This window comes from Carassius gibelio, chromosome A23 (genome assembly GCF_023724105.1).
Source record: "Carassius gibelio isolate Cgi1373 ecotype wild population from Czech Republic chromosome A23, carGib1.2-hapl.c, whole genome shotgun sequence".
In the NCBI taxonomy this organism is placed as follows: Eukaryota; Metazoa; Chordata; class Actinopteri; order Cypriniformes; family Cyprinidae; genus Carassius; species Carassius gibelio.
The window spans coordinates 13,519,786-13,544,017 of record NC_068393.1 but is presented as its reverse complement, the minus strand read 5'-3'; the positions used below and the strand labels follow the sequence as shown (position 1 = coordinate 13,544,017).

The window sequence follows — 24,232 nt, the reverse complement described above, 5'->3', positions numbered from 1 at the left end:
AAAAGATTATTCCAAAGATCCAAAATCATGAAATCACATATACTGTCATCACTGGGGATAACCAGAGGGAAATGTTGATGGCCATGGATCCAAGATATGCAGAGATCTCCAATCCTCTTCTCAGAGTCGCTCATGAGCAATAACAAAAAAGTATTTGACTAAACTTTAAATTAGACAAACACATGACATTTGAGAAATGATAATTGGCTCTCTCAAATGCCCAATGCCTAGGCCTAATACTCTAAACAAATTCATCTAGGAGATTTTGGAAAAAGGAAGGAAAGAAAGAAAAGAAAAGTTTTTGGCAAAAAAAAAAAAAAAAAAAAAAAAAAAAAGGGGGAGTGAAAGTGTGTGAAAAAGTATGAATGATGGTGTTGTATGGCATGACAGAGAGTGTCTGACGAGACACTGAGGCAATTCAATCAATTTGCCCAAACAGCTGTATACAAATTTGAATGTGGGCCCACAGGGCAAATTTATGCCCAGTAAAATAATGACTATGAATGAATTTGGTTAAGTTTCCTGGTCAGTACCTAGGTCTTTGTTGTGGCAGAAAGAAAAACAGTGCCACACATGCGCAGCGTATAACATGGGAAGGCAGAGCAAAGCAAGCTTGCTCTGTCTAACCAACATTTAACTTTCTTTTCAGCATATCATGATGGAGCTGATTGTGTCAAAAGGATGAAATATTATCTTTCTGACTGTTAAAATAAATGCAGTGGGTTGAGTGTTTTCCAGGGCAAAAGGCCTGTGCTACTGAGCAACATAGGCCTAGATAAATTATCCAGTGATATAGTGGAACTCAGTTTACAAAACAAAGAGATAACAAAATAAGCAAATTGCTCAGATTAAAATTGAAAGGAATTAAAAAATAGTAAAGACAGCACAGGAATTGTGAAAACTCCAAAAGGGGCCAAGACAGCCCTCAACCCACATTACAATTCCACAGGTCACACCAAGAAGGACGACTGGCAAGATGAACAAATTAGCATGCTTGATAACACTAACAAAACACTCTGAAGTTTTCCATTTACAGGTGACAGCAGTTCCAGTAAGACCAAGGAATGCTTCGCTCCATCAAAGAGAACCAGTGAGGGTGCAGTTATGATGTCAAGAGAGCCTTGCATTAATCAGCAAAACGGTTACAGAGTGACACCTGAGTTCACATCTCTAACCTTAAAATACGCCAACCAGCTTCAACAACTCCACACAGCATGAAGTGAGGGATGAAGGGCGTGCTAGTAACGACCCACCCTTGCCAACGAGGGAAAGACCATTGCAACGACTCGCAAAGAGTCTCCCTGGTGAAGATGGAATGAGAGAATGATGGGACTGCTACTGAGATCAAAATACTTGGGTGCAGATATGAGCCAACAAATAGAAAAGAAAAGGTGGAAAGAGAATTTTAAGTAATGGTAGATGAAGAATTTGAAGGTTATGAGAAGGGAAATATGGATGTAGGAAGATTTGAAGGGAAAATAGAGCAATTGGATGCAACAAATAGAATGAAAGGAGCAAAATAGAAAAGCTCAAGATTTGTGAATTGAAGAAGGAAAAGTATGTGTTATGTTTGGGGAAAATGCTGTATTTATAGAAGGGAGCATTTAATGAAGAACTGATCAAATTGAAAAGGCTAAGAATGGTGATAAAGAAAATGTTGGAAAAGATAATAAAATGTAAGACTGGTTTGATTTACAATTAGAAACATGTGGAGCATAGTTTATAATTAAATAGGGAAAGTTTTTAGGAATGGCATTAATGACAGGAGATTTACTCTTTTACTGTATACTTCCTATATTGAGGTCACGAGTCAAAGCCACAGCTAAGCAAATTCAATTCAAAGATATCAAAATAATGGGAAATTGATACATAAGGTATCTAAGCTGAAGATCAACTCTTATAATCTTGTGATATTCAATGTGTGATGTGATTTGTATTTGTATGTGTATGTATTTTTACGCCTTTTATACAAAACTGTGATAACCAGGCAAATGCTGAACCAATTGCACATTCATGTTTTTAACAATGTCTACTATTAAAGAGGGGTTAGGGAGACTGGATCTTTTACTCATTCCTTGTCAAAGTAGGAGAGAGATGTTTGGTCCAGTAGTCCCTCAGAGTGGAATTTCATAATCTAGTCACTGGTGATAATACAATGTGACTTATTTAGTCACTAGGTAGTGTAACTAATATGACTGGATTATGGAGTAGCACTCTGGATAAGAATAATCAAATGTGAGACTTATTAAGTCTCAAAGGGGAGAATATGTGGAAGATTTTTATTAGTAAGATTTTAATCAATCCAGAATAATCAATGTGAATCTAGCCATTTTTGTTGCTAGTTGTTTTTCCTTTATAATCCTATAGGAAATGGATAGAAAGGAATATGGTTACGTGCAGGAATGTACAGGGCTAATGAATAACATATGGTTAGACATACATTAAGGACCTCCCCTCCCTAGGGACTTAGGTAAAGTGTAATCTAAAGGAAAAGTTTTACCATGTGGAACCGCCCTGTATAGGGTATATAATGAGATGCAACCTAGCATTCGACAGAACTTCTTGCAACAAGCTCTCGACTTTGTTTTGCTTAAAATAAAGTCTTTTCTTCTGAGAGAAAAATCCCTGACTGAGTTTGATCCTTGGGAGAACCGGCAAAATACACCACATCTGCAACAACACACTTCAAGACAATTACTGTCGGACTTCAAATCGCCTGCTGCCAGCAATGTTTCTGTTAGTATGCATAATCCATTTTTAAGATTTGTAAAAAAAAGGTTGCAGATATTTAGCGTATATAATTAAAATAGCTGTCAGCAACACTAAGATCTTAGTCAGAGTGGATGTAAACTGAATAATGCTGAATGTTGAATATTTATTTTTTTGTTAATGAAAGCATGGCTGTGAATGATCCTATACTATGCTAGCAAAGCTAGTCAAAATAAACATCTGCAGAAATGTTGTCAAAATGAATGTTTTAAATACAAAATGAATGAAATTCTGAAATTACAAATCTGAAACTGTTTAAGGCTGCTCTGATGCTGCTTTTTTTTTTTGTAACTATGCCTCTATTTGAACACTCCTTCAGCAACATCTGAATAGTGTCTGGTGGAAACATCTCTCAAGCAGCCTAAGAGCTTCCTTAAGGGGATAGTTCACCCAAAAATGAAATTCTGTTTACTTTTAAATTGACATTTTTGAGAAAAGTGTTTTGTTGCTCTTTTCTCACATCTTTTTTTTCACAAATGATATGCATGACATGGGTAAATGAAAACCGAATTTTTCATTTTTTGATGGATTATCCTTAGTTGTTCAGACTATTCGACTATGAAAATACATAGTTTTTCACATCCCTAAAAGCAATTGAGTTATTCACTGGCAGTCAGAAATTGGCCAGGTGTGTAACGCTGCGGATGATTAAGGATTTTACCTGGTATGATCCCTGCAGGGTGCCCACCAACAATGTGACTTCCTCCACCACAGAAAGATCATGTTGTAACTCCTGCAGCTCCTGAAACAGCCGTGGTGGACCCAGAAACAGCTTTCCTGAGCAAATAACATTTCCATGATAATCAGTAATTATATTAACATTAAATGCCCCCAGCAAACTCTTGCAATGGAACGACTGCGCTCAACTAACATTGTAATTCTGTGCAGTATTTGCATCAGGCTGAAAGCTCAAACACAGCAGGAAAGATGTAGAGAAGAGGTTGAAATTTCTGATGTAAGAAAAAAAGAAAAAAGTCTCCCAAGGACTTTTGGTTCATCTTATCCTGGAATTAGACCCTCTGTTGTGTTCTCTGACTATCAGGGTATATTTCCCCTGCTGGAGAGTATGAGCTGGGTTCAACATTGAGCCCTGAGGAAAACTAAGATGAATGCAGCAGGAGGACTGCACACTGATATTAGCTCGGCGACAGTGATTTGTCAAAGGTAAAGCTGACATAACGGTGGGGAAATTGGAATTTCTTGTGTTTACCAGTGTTAGAGAACAGTAAAAATCCATACAATAATTTATAAGGAGACTGAACATTAATACTATTTGACAGTGTTTACTGCTCTACTATAGCACAAACAATGGAACAAGTGTACTCCAGTTAATTAATTTCCATTCCTTTACAATTCATAAATGACTCTTATGAGTCAGTTATTTTAATTAAACAGAAAAACTCATTAGTCTGAGCCACCACATTCAATCATGTTATCAATGTTATTCATTTTAAATTCTTACAGGTTGATTATATTAGAAAATGTAATACTATTAATAATATAAATAATATTTCTTAACCTGTTAATTGTCACCGGGACGCCTACATTTACTACGTTTATCTAATCATGACCAACTATATATTGTTAGAAAGGTCTAAAACTCCTAAATAGATATTTTAACAATCTTTTATTATTATTATAATGTAGGAAAAGTAATAGATCAATTTATGGCAAGAGTGCACCTCAAAAACCTACATCATATCAGGAGTACTGACCTTTGTCAAAAAAAGTCTTCTTTGTTGCCTTTTTCTCTATCACACATTAGAAATCATCAGAAATTGTAAAAAAAGAAAAAAAAAAAAAAGAAAAGAAAACTTAAAATCACAAAATTTATCCTTTGAAACACATTTTAAAATCAAACATTGCATTACCATGAAACTGTTGTCAAAATGTTGACTGAAAATGTTGACAAAATGTTTTCAGTCATGAATTATAAAAATGTAGGTTTGGATCATACAATTTCAAGTCTATGTTAAAAAATGTGAGTGACAGTTAACAGGTTAAAAATAATGCAATAATGAATTTAGATTATATAAAATTTGAAATGGTATGTGTGTGTTTGTATATATATATATATATATATATATATATATATATATATAGATATATATATATATATAGATAGATAGATAGATAGATAGTTTGGGTTCAAATTCCAACTAATGCTGAATTTATTTAAAAATACAATAAAATGTAGCATTTTCAATTTAAAATAACTTTTTTATTCTATATGATCCAGCTTCACCAACTACATCAAAAAACCAAGTTCATTATTTCATTATTTTGCCCTTGCTCCTCTAACCACATGAAAGGAGTACTCTTTAAAAATGCCAACCTTGAGAGTTGATGGAGCTCAAGCGCCTGCTTCCACTCTGCTGGTAGATGCTGTCTTTATGCTGGGGGGTCTCCTGGCCCACCTCCACCACTTGCACTTGCAGCAGGGGGGCACTCCACTTAACTGCGTATTTGGGACCGATTGGGACTAGGCTGCTGATATCTGGAGGGCCCCTTAATTAAAATTAATTACTTTAAGATTGCACAACAAAGTCAGAATCACAATTAGAAATAATACATTATTAGAGAACGTCTGAATGATATTGACGGAGATCCAGGAATCAGACAGGCAATTACAGCTTTGTGATCAGAAAGATTCCCAGAGAGCCTCAGACTCCCTGCGGTGATTTCAGGAAATTATTATTCATGTATTCCCTAGTTATGCATGATCTGCATTGAGAAACGTTCGATTGAGATTGAAGAATGCAGCAGAACTTTGAAGACAGTGTAAAATCATTCTGATCCGAAGTCTTTGAAAACAGCATGACCCAGTGGTCATTAATGAAAAACCTGGCAGATGTGAGACTGTTACCTTGGATCCTCAAAGATGTTATCAATCCCCGTTTCAATGTATCTATGTGTCAGTTGAGAGGGAATTAAAATGGAGTTGGCCTTAAATTATAAATTATGAGCAAGTAACTGAATTCTAATTTAGTTAACTATATTCATTTATTACCTAATACTAATGGTCTGTCATCATTTACACACATTCATATCATTCCAAACTCTTATGTCTTTCATTCTCAGAGGTGTCAAGTAACGAAGTACAAATACTTCGTTACTGTACTTAAGTAGAAATTTGGGGTATCTATACTTTACTTGAGTAATTATTTTTCAGCCGACTTTTTACTTCTACTCCTTACATTTTCACGCAAGTATCTGTACTTTCTACTCCTTACATTTTAAAAATAGCTTCGTTACTGGTATTTCATTACGCCTTGTTTTCATTCCGGCTTGTCATCACTCAAAAAAAAAAAAAAAAACCTATCCAGATAAATCGCGCCATCCGGATGGAGTGAATTTGATTGTGGTTGGATGGGAAGTATAAACAGATACCATCCCGACACCCTATTGGTTTGTATGCGATCCATCGCACCTGCACATGACACAAATTACATCACCCTCCAGCAAGGGCATAGACAGTTTTTGGTTCGTTTATCATAAAATGTATTTCTTAAAAGTAGGGTTGGGTATGGAACCGGTATCCTATCGCCTCAGAGTCAGTCGGCTTAAATTTCATATGAAACCGGCGTCAGACCGGTCTCCTCCCGTCTTTGAGCGCGCTCTTCAATCCGCAGACCGCGGCGGAGCAGCGCGAGCTCAAACAGAGACAGAGGACATAAGGTGTGTGTTTAGCAATAGATTGTTAGAATCTGTATCAGTGAAGTTATTTGTCATAAATACAGTTTACAAAAGGTCACGAAGAAGCTGTCGCTTTCTCATCTACTGTAAAGTTTTAACTTTTAAAGTTTTTTACTGTAAAGCCGTTTCCTCCAGTGAAAATCTAGCCCTTAACACATATGACCGAACAAATACTTTAATTACACTTATTTAAATATACTTATACTAAATATTAATTTAATCATACGTACTTTATACATACACTAACTACTGTACAAAAGTCTTAGGCACGTTAGTATTTTCACTTAAAAGAATGGTGTTCGGACAGTTATTTATATATTTTGCTGTAGTGTGTCAATATAAAATATCAGTTTACATTTCCAAACATTCATTTTGCCGTTGTCAAACTGCTTGTGCATTCAAAATCGCACTAGATTATTATTAAAATTAATGGCAAACTGATATTTACTATGGACACACTAAAGCAAAAGATTTAAATAACTGGCTTAAAACCCTTTTTTGGGGTGAAAATACTAATGTGCCTAAGACTTTTGCACATTACTGTACTTTACAAACGACATTGTTGCTACTTTATAAAGAATGAGCATACAGTCATTCACAGAACTGATTTAAGACAGTGACAGACAGCACTCATCTTAACTAAATATCAGAGTGAGTGACAGATATACAGTAGAATTATGTGTGGTTTTATATTAAATAATGACCCAGATTGTGAAATACATTTATTAGCCTTAGATTAAGGGAAGCACAACTTGGGAAGTGAGAGCATCCAAGGTGAAAGCTATGGATTTATTTAAAATATTTGGAATGTTATTTATTTGGAATCTAAGTTATGCATAGTTTTTTTTTTTTTTAGGTTCTTTTTTTTAAGTATAGGTTCAGGCACCATTTTGGCGCCTGAACTGTTTTAAAAGTATCGAAAAGGCACTGGACCCTATTTAAAAGTTATTATTTCTCACTGGCTCATTTACCAAATGGGTGCTTTATCTTCGTTCTCCACAAATAAAGCTACTGTTGATAGTTCGGTAGTGAGACATTTTAATAAATGATCGTTTGCGATTGACAATGTTGTGATATCTAGGCTATACCAACTTTGTAACTTAACATAGCATACATATGTACCGAATACAGGAAGCTGTCAATCAAGAAGGTATCGGGATTATGAGTTAATTTTCCTTTTTAGTTATTGATTAATCACTTGGATTAATCATTAATTTTGACAGCACTATAATGCTTATTGTAAATAGACAACGTTACAAGAGTAATTGTTACTAAGCCTGCACCAATGTTCTTATCCATTGCCCTTGCAGATTCCTGCAGCTAAGCTTGGATGTACATTTACATTCCATTAAAGGTTATTGATGACATGCCTCTAAAGTTTGACTTTTTGCACCATAACAATACTTATTAGCAACTAGTAATCATATCTCTAGTCCTTTAATGTATTTGCATTGTACTAAAATGCGTTCATTTTCAATGGGCATATATGTTGCTGAAACATGTAGCCTAGTGCATCCCAAATTTTTCAACATGAACATTTAATATAACATTATATTCATTATGGCCTTTAGAAAAATGTTTTTTTTTAGGAGGTGGGGTAGTTCACAATAGGCCCCTGTGGTGTGGCCTAAGCTTTTGTTCTTAATGGCATTTGTTCCCTTACATTACTTTTACTTTTATACTTTAAGTAGTTTTTTAAACCAGTACTTTTACACTTTTACTTGAGTAAAAAGCGTGAGTTGATACTTCAACTTCTACAAAAGTCTTTTTAAGACCTAGTATCTATACTTCTACTTGAGTAATGAAAGCCAATACTTTTGACACCACTGTATTCTTCTGTTAAACACAAAAGGAAAGTTTAGGCAGGATGTTTCTCCTCTGCTCTTTTCCATACAATTAAAATAAATGGTGACCTCCAAAGATGACATTAAAGTATCATTAAACTAAATCATATGACTCATGCACTATATAACGAGTCATCTGAAGCCATATGACAGCATTAAATGTAAGATTATTCACAGAAAATTCTCTCTCATTTGTGTCTCATTTAAACATGCACACAAGTAAGCATGCATAAGTACATATTTTAAATCTGTTACGAAACCAGCAGAGAATCAATGACATGAAATAATGTCAAACCTGATGTGACATGTTTTGATACGCTGGATTTGAACATGAATGAAAATTTTCAGATGTGTGAGAGGAGGACAGTTTCAGTGAAAAACAACTTCAATTTGTCTTTTCCTCAACACAAAGCAATCAGACGGCTTTAGATGACTAGGAATATAGGATATGAGTCACATGAACTAGGTTTATTGTGCCTTTTGTCATCATTTTCCAAGCTTGACAGCTCTAGGTCACCAGGTACTTGAATTATATAAAAGAAGCAGCACAAACATTTTGCTAAACAAACTCAATAAGGTTTGAATGAGGGTGAGTAAATGATGGCAAAATTTTCAGTTTTGGGTTACTTCAATATAATTTATTAATGTCAAACCTTTCTCATGAAAGACAGGACAGAGTTGTGATGTGTGAAGAGGACAGCTTACTTCACATTGATGTTTGCACAGACGAGCATGTCTTTCAGGAGGAAGACTTTGCGCTCCTTAGACTTGAGGACTTGACCCTTCTCGCCATAGACGGTCTCAATTAGTGTCTCAGACAGAATCAACTGCTTCTGATCCGAGTTCAGTTGCTGTTATAAAAAATAGTTTTACAAAGTAAATGAATACACCCACACCATGAGACAATACTTGCATTATCTGTATGTCTCTGCTCTTCAGTTTAGACTCTATTGTATGTGTGCATTGCAGCTGCTGAGGGAAGTGGAAATGCTCTATTGCAGTGGTTCTTAACCAGGGGTCACAAGATGAATTGAAATAATCTAAATTAAAGTAGTGGTTGATCAGCTTTTTTCAAAGGTTTGGTTGTGTTAATGGGATGTAGTGTAACATGTTCATTCTTCATTTAAAATTTTTTTTTTCAGATACTTTAACTCTCTTGTACACTGCTGTTTCTGTTCTCGTCAAACCAGTCTGTTGAGTTCCTGGTTTTATGAAGCCCCTCCCTCAGAAATACACAATCAGAACCAGTGTGTTGTGATTTGCTAACCACCTGGTGCATGCTGTCTGGAAGTGTTACACCTCCTTACCAGTACGGGTAGTTGCATGTTACCTGGGGGCAGGGTTTATGTAAACATCGGGGTTAGTGATGTCACAAACCCAGGAAGAAGCTTGCTGTAGTCCCTACCAGTCTTTTTGTAGCCCTTAAACCGTGATTTCTTTAAAAGAAAATATCTCCCTCTGCAGTGAACTTTGAGTTTCGTAACGTTACAGATGTTGTTTATGCTCTAACAGCAACATTACACACTAACTAAAGTTAAAAATGTGAAATAATAATCAACCACCCCTTTCATATATGTGACCAAGGACCACAAAACCAGTCTAAAAACTAAAAGATTTTAAAAAAATCTAAAAATCTAAATACTGAGAAAATCGCCAATTAAAGTTGTCCAAATGAAGTTCTCAGCAATGCATATTGCTACGGTAATCAAAAATTACATTTTGATATATTTACGGTAAGACATTTACAAAATATCTTCATGGAACATGATCTTTACTTAATATCGTAATGATTTTTGGTATAAAAGAAAAATCTATAATTTTGACCCATACAATGTTTTGGCTATTGCTGCAAATATACCCCACCTTTTGTGGTCCATGGTCCATAACTAATTTTAATATATTAAATCAGTCTAGCTTAATTAAAATGATAAAAAAAACTCAAACTGAATATAAATGTATAATATGAATATAATATATAATATAATATGCACAAAAATTTATATAAAAATAAACAGATAATCTTTTTATAACTACTTCTGGCTTGACAGTACATGAGAATATATATAATATGTTGTCTTTATTATTTCATAATTGCTATTTTCACACAGTATAGAAAAGGGGCTTTCATACTGTATATTGAAACTATAGTTGCCTTTATACAGTATTTTAGGAAGGGGGTAGGAAGGGTGTTCTACTAAAATAACTGACAACCTAACACCCTGGCAAGGAAACATCTTTGTCAAAGCTATTTCTAGAAAAAGGAAATGTGGAAAATAGCAGTTTGATCACACTGACAGTTCATGTCCTTCCTCACTCCCAACCAAATTATCTTTTAAAGTCAAATCATTGTGTTGTTGGGTTGGCAATGCTTTGACGTGTCCCGTGTGTGTTTGTAGTGTGGTGGTCTCTGACCTTACTGAGGTTACGGTCACTGACGCTACGAGTGAGCTGTTGGATTTCAGCGAGCTGCTCGGCCAGCCGTTTCTGCTCGTTCAGCTTTTCGGCGAGAGTCTCGAGCTCAGTGAGGGCCAGCTGCAGCGGCAGCCTATCCTGATGACCCACAGGGGTGGTTTTCAGCATGTCCTGTGGAACACAGACAGATTTGTCTGCATTTATTCAGTAATTACTACCTAATTTGTCATTTAGCCAATGCTTCCATATAAAGTGACCTACAATACACTAATTACAAATACGGTCCCACACAAGCAAATTATGTTAAGTGGCATGTTTAAAGCCGTGGGAAAAACACATATAACAAGTTTAGAATTTAACTTTACTCATTTAACATTAAAAAAACAATCCTGGCAGAACATGACTTTTTCTTCTGTAGTAAAATAGCATACACAAGGGAATTCCTCAGGGTTAAGTTTCGTATGTTTCAGCATTATCTGTACAGTATCACATCATGGTTTTGATAGGAAGCACACATTGTGAGTAAAATTAATGTGCCTCACGAGCTCTGTCTTTCACTTCCCCAAGTGTAACAGTCTGAGAAAATTCCACCATTTTAAAATTAAACTACTTATTTGTCATTCATCTTTAGCTTTGTGCATGTGTGTGTTTGTGTGTATTTGGAGCTTTCAGAGTACTAACCTGAAGTAAGAGTATGAACTGAGGAAAGCGCTGAATTGGTTTGACCATGAGACCATAAAGAGTGATTCTGTCTTTACTGGCAGCCTGCTTCTTCTGCAACCCAGAAGAACATAAAACCAGGTCGGAAATGACGGGGACTAAAATGGAACTAGATTTTTACACTGGTAAGTGTGAATCTAAGTGCTGTTGCCCAAACAAAATGGTGAACAATTAGGAGCAGGTTGAGAAGTTCACCTTGAGAAACTCCAGGAATGCTGGCTTGGACATACAAGCTTTCTTGATAAGACCCATAGCATTGGTGAAGTTGTTTACATAGTCGCTGTACACATCTAGCACCATCGATTTGGAAAACTAGAGGAGATGAAAACAATGATGAGCTCAGAGGCAGACATAACAATCCACAGTTCAGACAAAACAGAAGATCCATGTACTTCAAGACTTAATGCTTTGTAATCTGTACACTGTGTAATCTGTAAGATGTCAGTTAAAGGGTACATCTTTATACCTTATTCATCTCTAAATTGTACATAATAGTACTTTAAAGATATTACTATTTTGAAGCGGTACCACTTAGGTTAGAGTTTTGTACCTTTTTATTTTAAGTGTACTTTGCTTGCATTTGTATTTATCTTTTGGACAATATGGAGTGACTAGTTGTAAGATTGTTTCACATTTACTGATAAAACGGTCTTAAACATTATGTTCTCAGCTGCAAAGCACAGTCTACATGATGCAGAGGAAATTAGCACACTTTAAATAGAACTGCTGACTAAAGGATTTTCTGTTTTTCCATCTGCAAAGATCCTTCATCACAGAAACAAAAGAATGTGAGTCATGCTATGGTATAAATAAAGAAAATCACAAAGTACAACTGACTCTTATAAGCAGATCTGACCACCCTTATTCATGCAAAAATCTTCATCTTAATATAAAGGTTATATATCTTGCCATACAAATCAGCTGGATCAGTGCTATGCAACAGTGCAGTGTTTTAAATAAAAAACAAGTGTGAAAACTTTTGTAACCAAAGCAACAAAAAAAGAAAAGAAAAATCAATTAACATAAAAACCAAAAGCTGTGAAACACACCACAAATTGAAAGTTTTAGTAGAACAACGGGAGACGTACTGAAGCAACAAAAAGGTCTCCGATTTTCTCTGAATTATCCCATTCTGCAACACGGGAGGCCAGAGCAATCTGAAACATGGAGTGACACTGCAGGATCTCCTTCAGCCTATAAAAAACAGGCTGGATCTTCTTCAAGCTCAGGATCCGCGGCTCCGTCTCCATCAAAGGCTTCTTATATTCCTAAAATATAATTCAGGTGGTAGGTATGAGTGAGTGTGCTCAGATTGTTCAGTTTGGGTTTTATCTCTCTGTTGATTTAATTAACATATTCACATCTGTTCTTGTCAGTTTAAAAAAATACAATAGAATAAATGAATCTTCCAACTTAAACAGCACAATAAGATAAGGGTGTATGAATATATTTTGCTTTTGTCTTTATCCTGCTGAAAAAAGAGCAAACCACCCTGCCCAAGAAGATTAGGATCAGTTTTAATGGGTTTAAAGGGGTTTTTGGCACATGTTAGTTGCTCAGGCTGGCTGACCAGCTTAATCTGTTTAAGACCAGCAAAACACTTTAGGCAACAGGGTATATTTTTTAACAGGGTATATCTTCCCCCTTGTGCTTTATTCCTAGTTTTGCCCTCCTTTACACTTCATTAAGAAGATTGAGGAATATTTCTGTTTCTTGCATTATTTGAAAAGTGATAATTCAGAATAATTTTTTAGTATTACAGTCATATGTAATGTCATGATTGTGTCACTGACCAGCAGGATCCTCTTGAGTGAGTCTAAGTAGCTTCTTTCACTCTGGATGATAGAGCCAAGAATATGACGCCTGACAACCTGTGACATTCAAAATAGGAATTTAAAATCAGTTAGGTTAACTGACAGCAAACCAGCGGCTAAATATACAGTGAAATATAACTACAATTTAGCATAGCTGTTTTCTATTTTAATATATTTTTAAAAGTAATTTATTAATGTGATGAAAAAGCCATTACTTCAGTCATCAGTATCACATGATCCTTCAGAAATCATTCTGATTGCGCATTACAATTAATGTGCACTGATTTGATGCTCGAGATAAATTTCTTATTATTATTATCTTATTATATTATTATGTTGAAAACATCTTTGCTGCTCAATAGTTTTGCATAGAAATTTGATGAATAGAAAGTTTAAAAAATAAGGTACAGCATTTATTTGAAATAGATTTTTTCATAACAACGTCACTTTTGATCAATTTAACGAATACATGGGTAATAAAGGTTTTAATATCTTTCACAAAACAAAAAAAAAAATTCTTACTGACCACAAATATTTTTAAGGTGGTATATGGAAATATGTCATAAATGAGCAGGGCAAGTATAATAATGACAATAATGCAGGCTAATTGTTACAGAGGGGGTTCCAGTACCGCCTCTTCCTCACCACCAGAGAGAACTGTCCCCTGAATATTAGCGAACTCTGATTTGGACTCCATTTCCCATCATCCCTCATTCCTGGGACTGATCACACCCCACACTTGATTTCAATCTCACGTGATCATTCAACCACCTGCACCTCATTTACACGCTCACATATAAACCACACCATTACAATGACTTTTTGTGAAGTCTTGATTTGACCCGTGCTGTCTTTTCTGAGTGTTATTACCTGTGTTTTGTTTCTAGTGCTATTGACCTTGGACTGTTTCTTGATTCTCTGATTGTTCTCTGCCTGCCCACACTTGGATTACTTCCCCTGGACTGCAAAAAGCTGCAAATGGATCTAACGCCTTCTGATGTGTTGCAACAGAGATTCAAGCATAAGTACATAGAAACACGCACCTGTTGGCTACTGAGCCCCTCTGGCATTGGAGAAAGTTGAGGTGGTGGATGTTTGAGTTCAGATACAGTCACATCCAGATATCCAGAATCTTCCTCTATGTCATCTGCACATTGACAGTCAAAAGCACAGTTAAACTCCTCGCTCCCACTGGCATCACATACTAGTCCAGTACTTTCCATCTCTGCTCAATTCTCTTTCTAGGTAAACACTATTCTGTAGCTCTGTAATAATTCATGCCACTTGCTATCTCAGAATAACTCAAACATTCAAAACTTCCAAAGAGGCTTCTATTCTCTAGTATCGTTTCTGTACTGTAACCTACCAGGTGTCAGAAAAAAAAGGCACCAGAAACCAATAAGAGGAAATGAGAGTCTAAAAGTCAAACCTGTGCAGTCTTTTTTACTCAGGAAGGACACTTTGCGCATCATGGCTATTTTGGTCTTTTCCAGTCCATCTTTTGTGCCATTCCTAGCTGCTTTCATGAGCTGTTGAACCTAAGTGAGGAAAGAGAAACTGGTTAAGGTCATAAGATGAAAGCGAGGAACAAAATGAATCAGCAAAACTAAAAGAGAAGAGATAAATTCCTGTTTGTGGATCAGTGTGTTCAGCAGCACCAGGACAAAGCCTCAAGGTCCCTCTCTTCTCAGTTGCAGCACTCAGTGGATTTCACACAGTTTCATTTTCGTTGCACAAAAAAAAAAAAAAGACTTCATTGTTCAATGATAAGCATGACGGAATACTATAATTAGTAGCTGTATATGAATTTTGGTGAACAGTTAAAATTGCAACTAAATCTAGATTTATTCTTAAGTAATATAGTAATATAACACTTATTCTTAAAACTAAAACAAAACACGCCGCAGAGCTCCGTTAATGCTTCTTCCATTTGCATTTTTCCTTGTCATGTTTTTGAAAGAAGTCTCCTTTTTTCATAAATTCTTAGAATTAAAAATACAATTAAACTTTAATATTCTGAAATATTATTGCAAGTTAAAATACCTATTTTACAGTGTATTTATCTAAGAAAGTTCTGGTAATACAAGGTAACTACATGGGGTGGGGTTAGGTTTAGGGGTAGGTTCAGGGTTAGTACCTAGTTATTACATAGTTATTTTAATTACTATAATAAGTACATAGTATGTACACGAGGAACAGGACTGTAAAATAAAGTGCTACCGAAATATTACTGAATACCACACATCTATTTAAATACAAGAGCCACTTTGTTTGTCTGTTGTTATTAATTACTAATAGAACAAACTTAAAATAGAGGAACTATGAAAATCCAAAACAATGAATTAATGGAGTTGACATATCATGGTTATGGAGAAAATATAAGTTTGATATTTTCCTTTATGGAGTTGACATATCATAGTTAAGACAGAAAATATAAGCACGATCATTCATAAGTTGATGCTTTGTCACGTCTCAAGAATCAGTGATTACCACGCACCCACCGCTGTATAAAAGTACCTTAATGTCATAGTTTTGTTTGAGTTGGCCGACATCTCGAGCCCCTAACCGCATGGCTAGCTCACGCCTGGTCTGCACGCAGCGTTGCTTCAGACGTCGCACATCTGGGGAAATCTATATCCATTAACGCCATGTCCACGGGCGGTATGGGACGGGGGTGGGGGGGTTTGAAATGTATCAGTGCATAAAGAAAGATGGCAACAAAGATGGGAAAAGGAGGAAAATAATGAGATTAAGAGAGAGACAAACACAAGCAGACAGTGATAACATCAAGGCCAACAACTGGGAACTGAAGGCAGACATAACAGTGTGAAAAGAGAGATTTAGCCTCAAGATTGTCTGTCTTGTTTCACAGTACTAAAACATCACACTTAAACAGCTTTACTGCTCACCAATTCTTCCTTAAACAGAAGTACCTAAGGTCAGACTGGTTAGTCCGGTTAAGGCTTTCTGTACCTGTTTTCATGCGTGACACGCAACATCTGCAGATTAAGACCTCTCGGGCATGCATCAGCAGACATTAACTAAGAACGGGAACAGTGTAAACCCAGCAAGCAAGGAGAACTGAAAGTAACCGAGTGCAAAAAGAATCCTTTGCTTTTTTAAAGTCGAAGCATGTCATTTCTGCTCTACTAGTAGCTCTACTAGTGTCACTGAACAGAATTAGCATAAATAATGATTGTTTTCAGACAGGTTTCAAATAACTCCTATCTGCCACTGGTCACAAAAATCAGTAGCCTTGCCTCTAAACACACACCACCGGCTGAGCTAATGCTGGGCAGCATTGCTTTTGACTTTTGTTAGTCATTGCATACTACCACCCTATAACAATGCACAACATCTGATTTATTTATTTTATAACTTATTAAGAAAGTGTTGATAATGAACAGGCAGTGGATTTGTACCTTATTGCGAGTGGGCTGCTTGGTCTCACTGTCTGAATGCTCATCGTAACTCTCAAACTCACTGGAGCCCCAGCTGTTGTCTATCAGCCCGGGCTCGCCAGACCTCTGCACCTCCTCATAAATCACATCATCCTCTGAAAAATAATCAAGAAAAATGCATATGAGGTACCAGGAAGATGTCCTGGTTTAAGATACATAGGTGTGTTGGTTGGTACAGGCAAGTTGTTGAAAATAAATCTTTGCCTGCTATGTGAATGTACTTAGAATTATTGTTCAAGAAAAAATGTATTGTTCGTAGTTTGCACTTTATTACCACATGCAATATTTTCTCATGGCCTCCTCATAACTCATGGATGCCCCTAGTGGGTTCATCTACACTGTTCAGTGACCCAGGCTGGCTACCTTCTTCACACTGACCTTCCTTAAGAGCATTCATGTATATTTTTTAATGCAGATATAACAGGCCAGATAGTTTGACTTTGGTCATTTTGTTAAGGAAATGTTTGAAATCCGATTCTCGGTTGATATTTTGGCAAATTTCACCGTTCTGAACATTTTTTGAAACTCTGCATCGGTCATCTAATCAGTAGGAAAACAGATAACCCTAAAACACAACACAGTGTAATGTATAATTAAAAAATAATGAAAAATCATTGCAGAAAATGCCTTCATTTTACCACAGAATAATGGAGTGTAATGTAAATGTAAAATGAAAAACTTTAAATAAATAAAATGCTCTCCATTTCTGCCATCTTGAAGAAACATTTGATATATTCATTCCCTATGGGTGATGACATTACTAATCTGGATAATGCCCATAGTCAGACACTGACCTGCATCTGCTGGCATGATGTTTTCACAAGGCACATCATCGTAGATGACCTCTGAGCGCGCAGGAGGTGCTGAGTTCTCCTTCAGATGTTCATGGGGTACATTTTCATCTGATTCAGGAATGGCTTTCCCTTGGGGAGGCAGACCTAGAATGTCATTCATATAGTCACAACAAAAACATCTAAGTACACATCATAAACTCTATTACATAAACAATAAGAGACTCCTAATAGAAGTGTTTGATAGATGTTTGAGCATACTCTTAGGATGAATAAAAACAAAACAAAAAAAGGATAGGATAGGATACTACTTTAAGTGGGTTGGACATTGGGTTAAGCATCTTTTTTGAAGCACAAGTAACTGCAAACAGCATTTGATAATCATTCATTAGAGCTTCAGCGAGGAATTGAGCTCAGTGCAGTTTGCGAAACTGGGTGCCAAAGAAATTCAGCCCTGATTAGCACAGACATTAACAATTAGCAAAGCACATTAACAATCCTTTTGACTTAGATTTGAGCTTGCATTCTGACAACGGTGCTACAAAATAACAAACATACTCCTACACGAGCAGTGGATTGACAATTCATACACTTGTCTGTGCTGTGACAGTGTGTACAGATTTGTTGACAACCTCTTTTAAGCTAATGAAGTCACCTGCTGAGTCTCCCCCATGGGAACTTAAAATATCTCAAAGTGAAATGTTCTTTAAACTGTTTAGTCCTCTGAATATCTGAAGGATATTTCGAGACTTCTGTCTGGGATGTCAGGGGGAGATCATTTAAAATTCTGAGAACACATTAATTAGGAGTAGGAGTATCTCTCCTGGGAATATTCCAGGTTTAACCCAAGTTAAGCAACCGTAGCATGTTGTTTACCACAGAAAATCAATTCTTATCTCGCAGTTTGTAAAAATGTGTGAAAAATGATAAAAATCTACAGGGAAACATTTCTGGCATCGCATTTGCATAAGAACATATCTCTCAACGTGCGGCTCAAAATGATTTTCTGCAATAATTGACATCATGTCACAGATGTTGTTGACATAGCTTTACTTGTATTGAACCCGGATTATTTTTTTGTGGCTTTGTAGATGACAATGATTCTCACTGTGATGTTGCACATATGTAAATGTTTATACACTGACACACAAAGATCTAAGCAGGGGGTGGATGTAGAAGCCAGTTCTCATTATTAGACATGGTACAGCAAGAGATTGTATTTAAAGTGTCAATATGGTGCAATGCAATATGTGTATCTATAGCCCAAATCTTCAGTACTACGATGCCAAAATATTCCAACAGCCTGAAACAAAAAGACTTAAATGGGTTGCTAATTATTCTAGAAGGCTGGTAGACAAAAGGTCCAAAGGGACTAACACAGATCTGACTATGCTAATAATGCACAGTCATCTGGTTATTATTGCAAAATAGACTGCTTATTATTACACGGCTACTGACCAAATTAATAATACACTACCATTCAAAAGTCTGAGGTCTGAGACGGACCATGCAACTATATTGCCATGCAAACATGCAGAAAGTCTGCCGTGATATGAGAGACATGAACCTAGCTCCAGACTGATTATACAGTATTGCCATGGGCGACACAGAATATTAGGAAATATCAGATGGCTGAGGGTGGGGACTGACCAGTCAGAATCAAAATGTCCAGAGAGCCGTGTAATAGAAAAAGGAGATCTATGTATGATTACAGTCAAATACAAAAACGGCACAGCTATTCCAACTGTCCTGGGGAGTGAGGATTGTACCTTTATGCAGTCGCAGAGTGAGCTCTGAAACCACACTGAACCACTCCTGAGAATGAACTGGGGCTGCACACACATAGCAAAGACTGTTTTACAGCCAAGGGACACAGCTTTGAAGTCACTTCTACTATGGCTGCTGAATTGTTGACGTTAGCAGGACTTCTCAAAATGATGCCAAGTAATTTTGTTAGTTTATATTAAGTATTAGTAACATGCATACTTTTTTTTCCAATGTACATGTCACAATTTAAGAAAATGAATTATGTTGACAAAGGATTGTATATTCATTGTATGATTTTGTTTGCACAATCACTTGTTTGTTGTGTTATTTGATTGGATTGCAACAGAATTTGAAAGAAAAATCTCCAAAACAATCTGATTTATTAGACTGAATCAAGTGTGGACATTTGGCATGGGTGTGTTGTTTTCTTTCCCGTGAGATTCCTGTGGGTCTGGATCGGATTAGTCATTGCTATTTTTCCACATCTCTGATTTCCATGCTGATTTGTGCATTAGTGTGGATTTACAGGAAGGCATGGTACAGGCCCTTCTCAGAGCCACCAACCTGTCTGAGCATGTTTGTGGGGAGACTTCTGGATAACTGCATAGAGGCACTCTGGCCCAAAATGTGAACCTGGAGATACATTTTCAAACATCTTTGTCAGATTTAAGAACTGAAATGTCTTCCCAGCTGGAATTTACTCCCAGACGTTGTTTTTTCTCAAGTGAATCAATGCCATGGATGAAGGTTGAATGAATCACTGCTAAGCTTTGTTTCTGTTTTACTAATTGAATTAATGTTGATATTGTAATGTTATATCAACACAAATTGATGTAGTATTGTAAACCTTTTTTAACAACATCTAGCATTAAATGTTATTTCAATGCTGTTTCAACATTTTCAACGTTGAAACAACAACTGGCATTATTTTAACTGCATTTCAACATTAAATGCCAGTCACAAGCCAGCTTGTGCTTTAAATAGATTAATCTCACTACATTTATGACCACAAACACAAGAGATATTAAACACAAGTATAATACCTTCATAAACGTTATTTCTTTTCCAAAAGTTTGCTTGTTCATCTGCTACTGGAGGCTCTGCCGAGATGGAACTCCTAAAACAAAACACGAATGCAGAAGTATTGAAATATTGCCCCTCCATGTTTATTTTTATCAGTCACTTTGTGCTAATTGTCATATCACATTACCACTAGATGTCACTAGAGCCAGAGTAAATTCTTTAATAACTAATACAGTAAGAAATGTATTAAAAGGTAAATATTCAACACTATTCAGTTAAGACACAGAGGTAACAAATAGTAAGCCTATAAAGATTTATAGTGTCTTTATGAATGACATCCTGTGGGAATACTAAGGATCAGATGTTCAAGTGGAAAATGTTTAAGGCATAACACATAAGGCATAAATCTGTCATAAAATCAGCTGTGTGTATTAACACAAACATACAAACTTACCCATCAGAAGATTGTCTGGCCACCATCTCTGCAGGAAGAACAGAATGTATGGTTCATTTTTAATTTTCCAACAAACAGATCACTGGTTCTTGGGTGCAGGGACAAAATAAGTTACAAAAATGAGTTTTATCCCATGTTTCAAGAATCAGTGAGATTATCTAATATACAATACACATAAAAACAGTCATATTATGTGACTGACACATACTGAAGACTAACCTGGGTATGTTGTACAAGGATGTGTGGGGATATTTTGGTCCTCCAGACCTCCAGGGGTCCCTCCGTTTACTGCCTGCTGATTATGGTGTGCCACACGCTTCACAGCTTGACAATAAATTGCATTTGTGGCAGTTCTACCATTAATATTCTCTACATGCTCAGCTTCCACATGAAGAGTTCCTGACTCTTTATTCCCAACCGATTTCTCCATTGTATTCTGTTCGTCTTCGCTGTCATCAAATTCAAACTTTTCTCCAGTTTCCTCATCTTCATCATCCTCTTTTTCCTCCTCTTGGACCTTCTGAGTCACAACAGTGACCATGGACTCTGAAATAACATAAAAAATAATTTTAAATGATAAACATGGGATAAAAACATATATTTACATTTTCAGAATAACTGTGAATAGTGCTAGTCTGGCAAAAACTCATCACCACAATGCTTTCTATGCAGTTGCTACCTTAGACACATATACATCAATGCCACATTTGACCGCTCCAGAGACTTTGACGCATCCGCCATCTTGGAAAAGTCAAAATGTCGTCACTTACAGTAAAAAACAAGAAGTTTTCCAAGATGCCACAAAATTGCACAGCCTGTGCTTGTAAAAATCTGTGAACTATAAAAAGCTGTGGACTGATTGCATGCATGCGTATAATTACGAATGAAGACACAGTACAACGGAAGTGTTCATGAACCAGCTTTGACCAGTCCAGTATGGCAGACGACTTCTAGCATCTATGTATATATATTTATGGTTGCAACCATTTTCTGGGTGGTTGTTTGAGTGTTGCTAGGTAGGTGGTATTTGGGAGTTTTAAGATGGTTATTTGAGTGTTACTAAACCGTTGTGTTCAGAGATTCTGAGCGGTTGTTTGAGTGTTACTATGCAGTTCCTAGAGTGTTCTGAGTAGTTGTTTAAGCATTGCTATGGGACTGACACCGTTCTGTTTGAGTTTGTTGTGATCAGAACATCTTTTAACTCTGGTAGTGTATGATCCTCAATTTTTTGTATATAATGGTCAGTTTTTCATTTGTGACTATTTACAAACTTGTTAAGTGTATAATGCCCCTTTTTTTTTTTTATCTGTTCAGATTTTAAAAATGTTGTGTATTCCAGCCTTAAGGTGCTCTGAATGGTTGTTTGAACAGTGCAAATGTGTTTTGATATTGCTTTGTGTTTGATATTGAGTTCTGAGTGGTTGTTTTAACATTGCTATATCATTGCTAAGATGTTCGGAGCAGTTGTTTGAGTGTTGCTTTAGTATTTGATTAAGGTGACCGGATTTCTGAAATGAAATCCAGACACATTTTCTAGTTCAGTGGTCAAAATATCATTGAAACCTATATGTATAACAATGTATGTATGTTTTTATTTTATTTTTGTTGTGCTTTCCATATATTAATATCATAATTAATAATTACAATGAAGTTTGAGGATCAAACTTACCCTGTTTTATTAATAGGCCTACAATTCACCAAAAATCACACTATGTAAAGTAAATAGTAACTATACATATTAAAGAGATCAAAATAGGATTATAACAAAATTATGACTTTACAAAACACATTAAAAATAAAACAATAAATATAAGAACATATGATGAATGAAACTGTATTAAACAAATATTTTGTGGCATTTTCTGACTGTATTTAAAATTGTCACAAATGGAACTTGATTTATCATTATATAATAAATAATTATTTTGCATTTTAGGCTAATTTTGACCGCAAAGTATGTGCTTTCTGCAAGTGTTAATTGTTTAGTTTATTATTTTTTATATTATTCATATTGGATTTGTGATGGTGAAAGTTTCATGAATGTTTAATACTGTGTGCAAGACAATCCTGCAACCTTATCATGCCTTGTCATGAAGTGCATACAAACAGTATTACTTTAATTTAAAATGTATAGTTAATATGTCACTACCTTGAAACCAAAACTTTTGATAATTGATGATAATAGCGCTCTGCTCTTGTCCATGTTCTTCTTGGCTACAGTAGCTCGCAGCGCCCTCTGCGTGTGAAAGTAATAACTGTTTTGAACGTGCTGTAAAACAGAGACATTTCCGGGGACAGCTCCAATATGGGACAGGACACCAAAAACTGGTACTGTCCCCATAAAAACAAGGATGTCTGGTCTAGAGGTCTTCACAGTGCACCCGAGACCCGTCGACCCCGGACCCGACCCGGGACCCGTACGGGTTCGGGTCTATATTTTAAATCATCAGCCGGGTCCGGGTCGGGTCCGAATCTATTACCTCGGGTCCCGGGTCTGTTTAACATTGTGTGTAATACCCGTGCGATCGCCGATCGGAGTCATCGGACTCGGAGAACATCCGGCGGTTATCAAAGACTGCTTGTGTTTTTTGTAACTTGCAACTTGTAAAATTAGGAAAAGAAAAGAGTGAGCCAAAAACAGTGATCTCTCTCTCTCTCTCTCTCTCTCTCGCTCGCAGACTCAAGAGTTAATACAAGTGCACACACGGTAATGCTTGCAGACTTGACACACTCATGTTTAATATATTTCAAATCAGCAACACAATCTGAGGTGAACTGTCACATGAATGTTTTCTATTACGCTCAAATTGCGTTAAGGCATTTTAGGTTGATAAAGCTAGCACGCATGTGCAGTCATGTTTCTATGGCAAGCAGTGAGGGACACTTCGACCGCCAAACCACGTTTTACATTTTCTCCCATTTTTATAATATTATAAATGAACCGTTTAATCTTAAAGTTTTAGTGGTTCAGATTCAGACTCGATGCTGAGCAGAGAGCACAGACAGAGATCAGATGATAGTAAATAAATAATGTCAGCGGCCATGGCATTGCACGAGCGATCATTATTATAGTTCAAAAGGCAAACAGTGTAAGTTATTATGCGAATTAACTCGAGTCAGAATGTACATGTGCACAGTAGCATTTGTCATCAGTCACCGCGACATCGAGTGGACTTTTGAAGCTGAAATAATGAGTGGATTCAGCTTGGACTTGGAAAAACGAGAGGAATAACATGAATAACTTTCTTGACGGAGGATTGTAATGCATCACAGGCAGTCAGGTACAAGGAAGAGAGACCACGGCTCTTTAAATTAGGTAAGACAAAAAGCTGTATTCTTCGCAACAGGTTTATTGACTTGTAATAGCAATTTAAGGTGGAATATGTCAACGTCGGGTCCAGTCGGGTCTGTGTCTTCCCGGCGGGTTCGGGTCCAGATTTCAAGTAATATACGGGTCCGGGTCGGGTCCGGGTAGACATTT

General features: G+C 36.4%; 1 protein-coding gene across 8 annotated transcripts in view; it reads right to left on the bottom strand.

The window, feature by feature from the left end:
* The window catches only part of LOC127944635 (rho guanine nucleotide exchange factor 10-like protein), a 53,789-nt gene that overhangs the window by 19,979 nt on the left and 9,578 nt on the right, over positions 1 to 24,232 (bottom strand). For 2 of the 8 annotated variants that reach the window (XM_052540714.1, XM_052540713.1), the window contains exons 3-21: positions 20,971 to 21,297; positions 20,752 to 20,779; positions 20,318 to 20,391; positions 19,839 to 19,907; positions 19,277 to 19,339; positions 17,511 to 17,654; positions 16,678 to 16,811; positions 15,773 to 15,886; positions 14,685 to 14,793; positions 14,299 to 14,402; positions 13,235 to 13,312; positions 12,530 to 12,709; positions 11,637 to 11,753; positions 11,403 to 11,495; positions 10,722 to 10,892; positions 9,015 to 9,160; positions 5,636 to 5,677; positions 5,105 to 5,277; positions 3,431 to 3,546 (exon numbers count right to left, since the gene is read on the bottom strand). In XM_052540714.1, coding sequence (XP_052396674.1) covers positions 3,431 to 3,546; positions 5,105 to 5,277; positions 5,636 to 5,677; positions 9,015 to 9,160; positions 10,722 to 10,892; positions 11,403 to 11,495; positions 11,637 to 11,753; positions 12,530 to 12,709; positions 13,235 to 13,312; positions 14,299 to 14,402; positions 14,685 to 14,793; positions 15,773 to 15,886; positions 16,678 to 16,811; positions 17,511 to 17,654; positions 19,277 to 19,339; positions 19,839 to 19,907; positions 20,318 to 20,391; positions 20,752 to 20,779; positions 20,971 to 21,297 — 2,282 coding nt within the window. The remainder of the gene's footprint in view (positions 1 to 3,430; positions 3,547 to 5,104; positions 5,278 to 5,635; positions 5,678 to 9,014; positions 9,161 to 10,721; positions 10,893 to 11,402; positions 11,496 to 11,636; positions 11,754 to 12,529; positions 12,710 to 13,234; positions 13,313 to 14,298; positions 14,403 to 14,684; positions 14,794 to 15,772; positions 15,887 to 16,677; positions 16,812 to 17,510; positions 17,655 to 19,276; positions 19,340 to 19,838; positions 19,908 to 20,317; positions 20,392 to 20,751; positions 20,780 to 20,970; positions 21,298 to 24,232) is intronic. The other 6 variants (XM_052540715.1, XM_052540718.1, XM_052540716.1 and 3 more) reach the window with 6 other exon arrangements.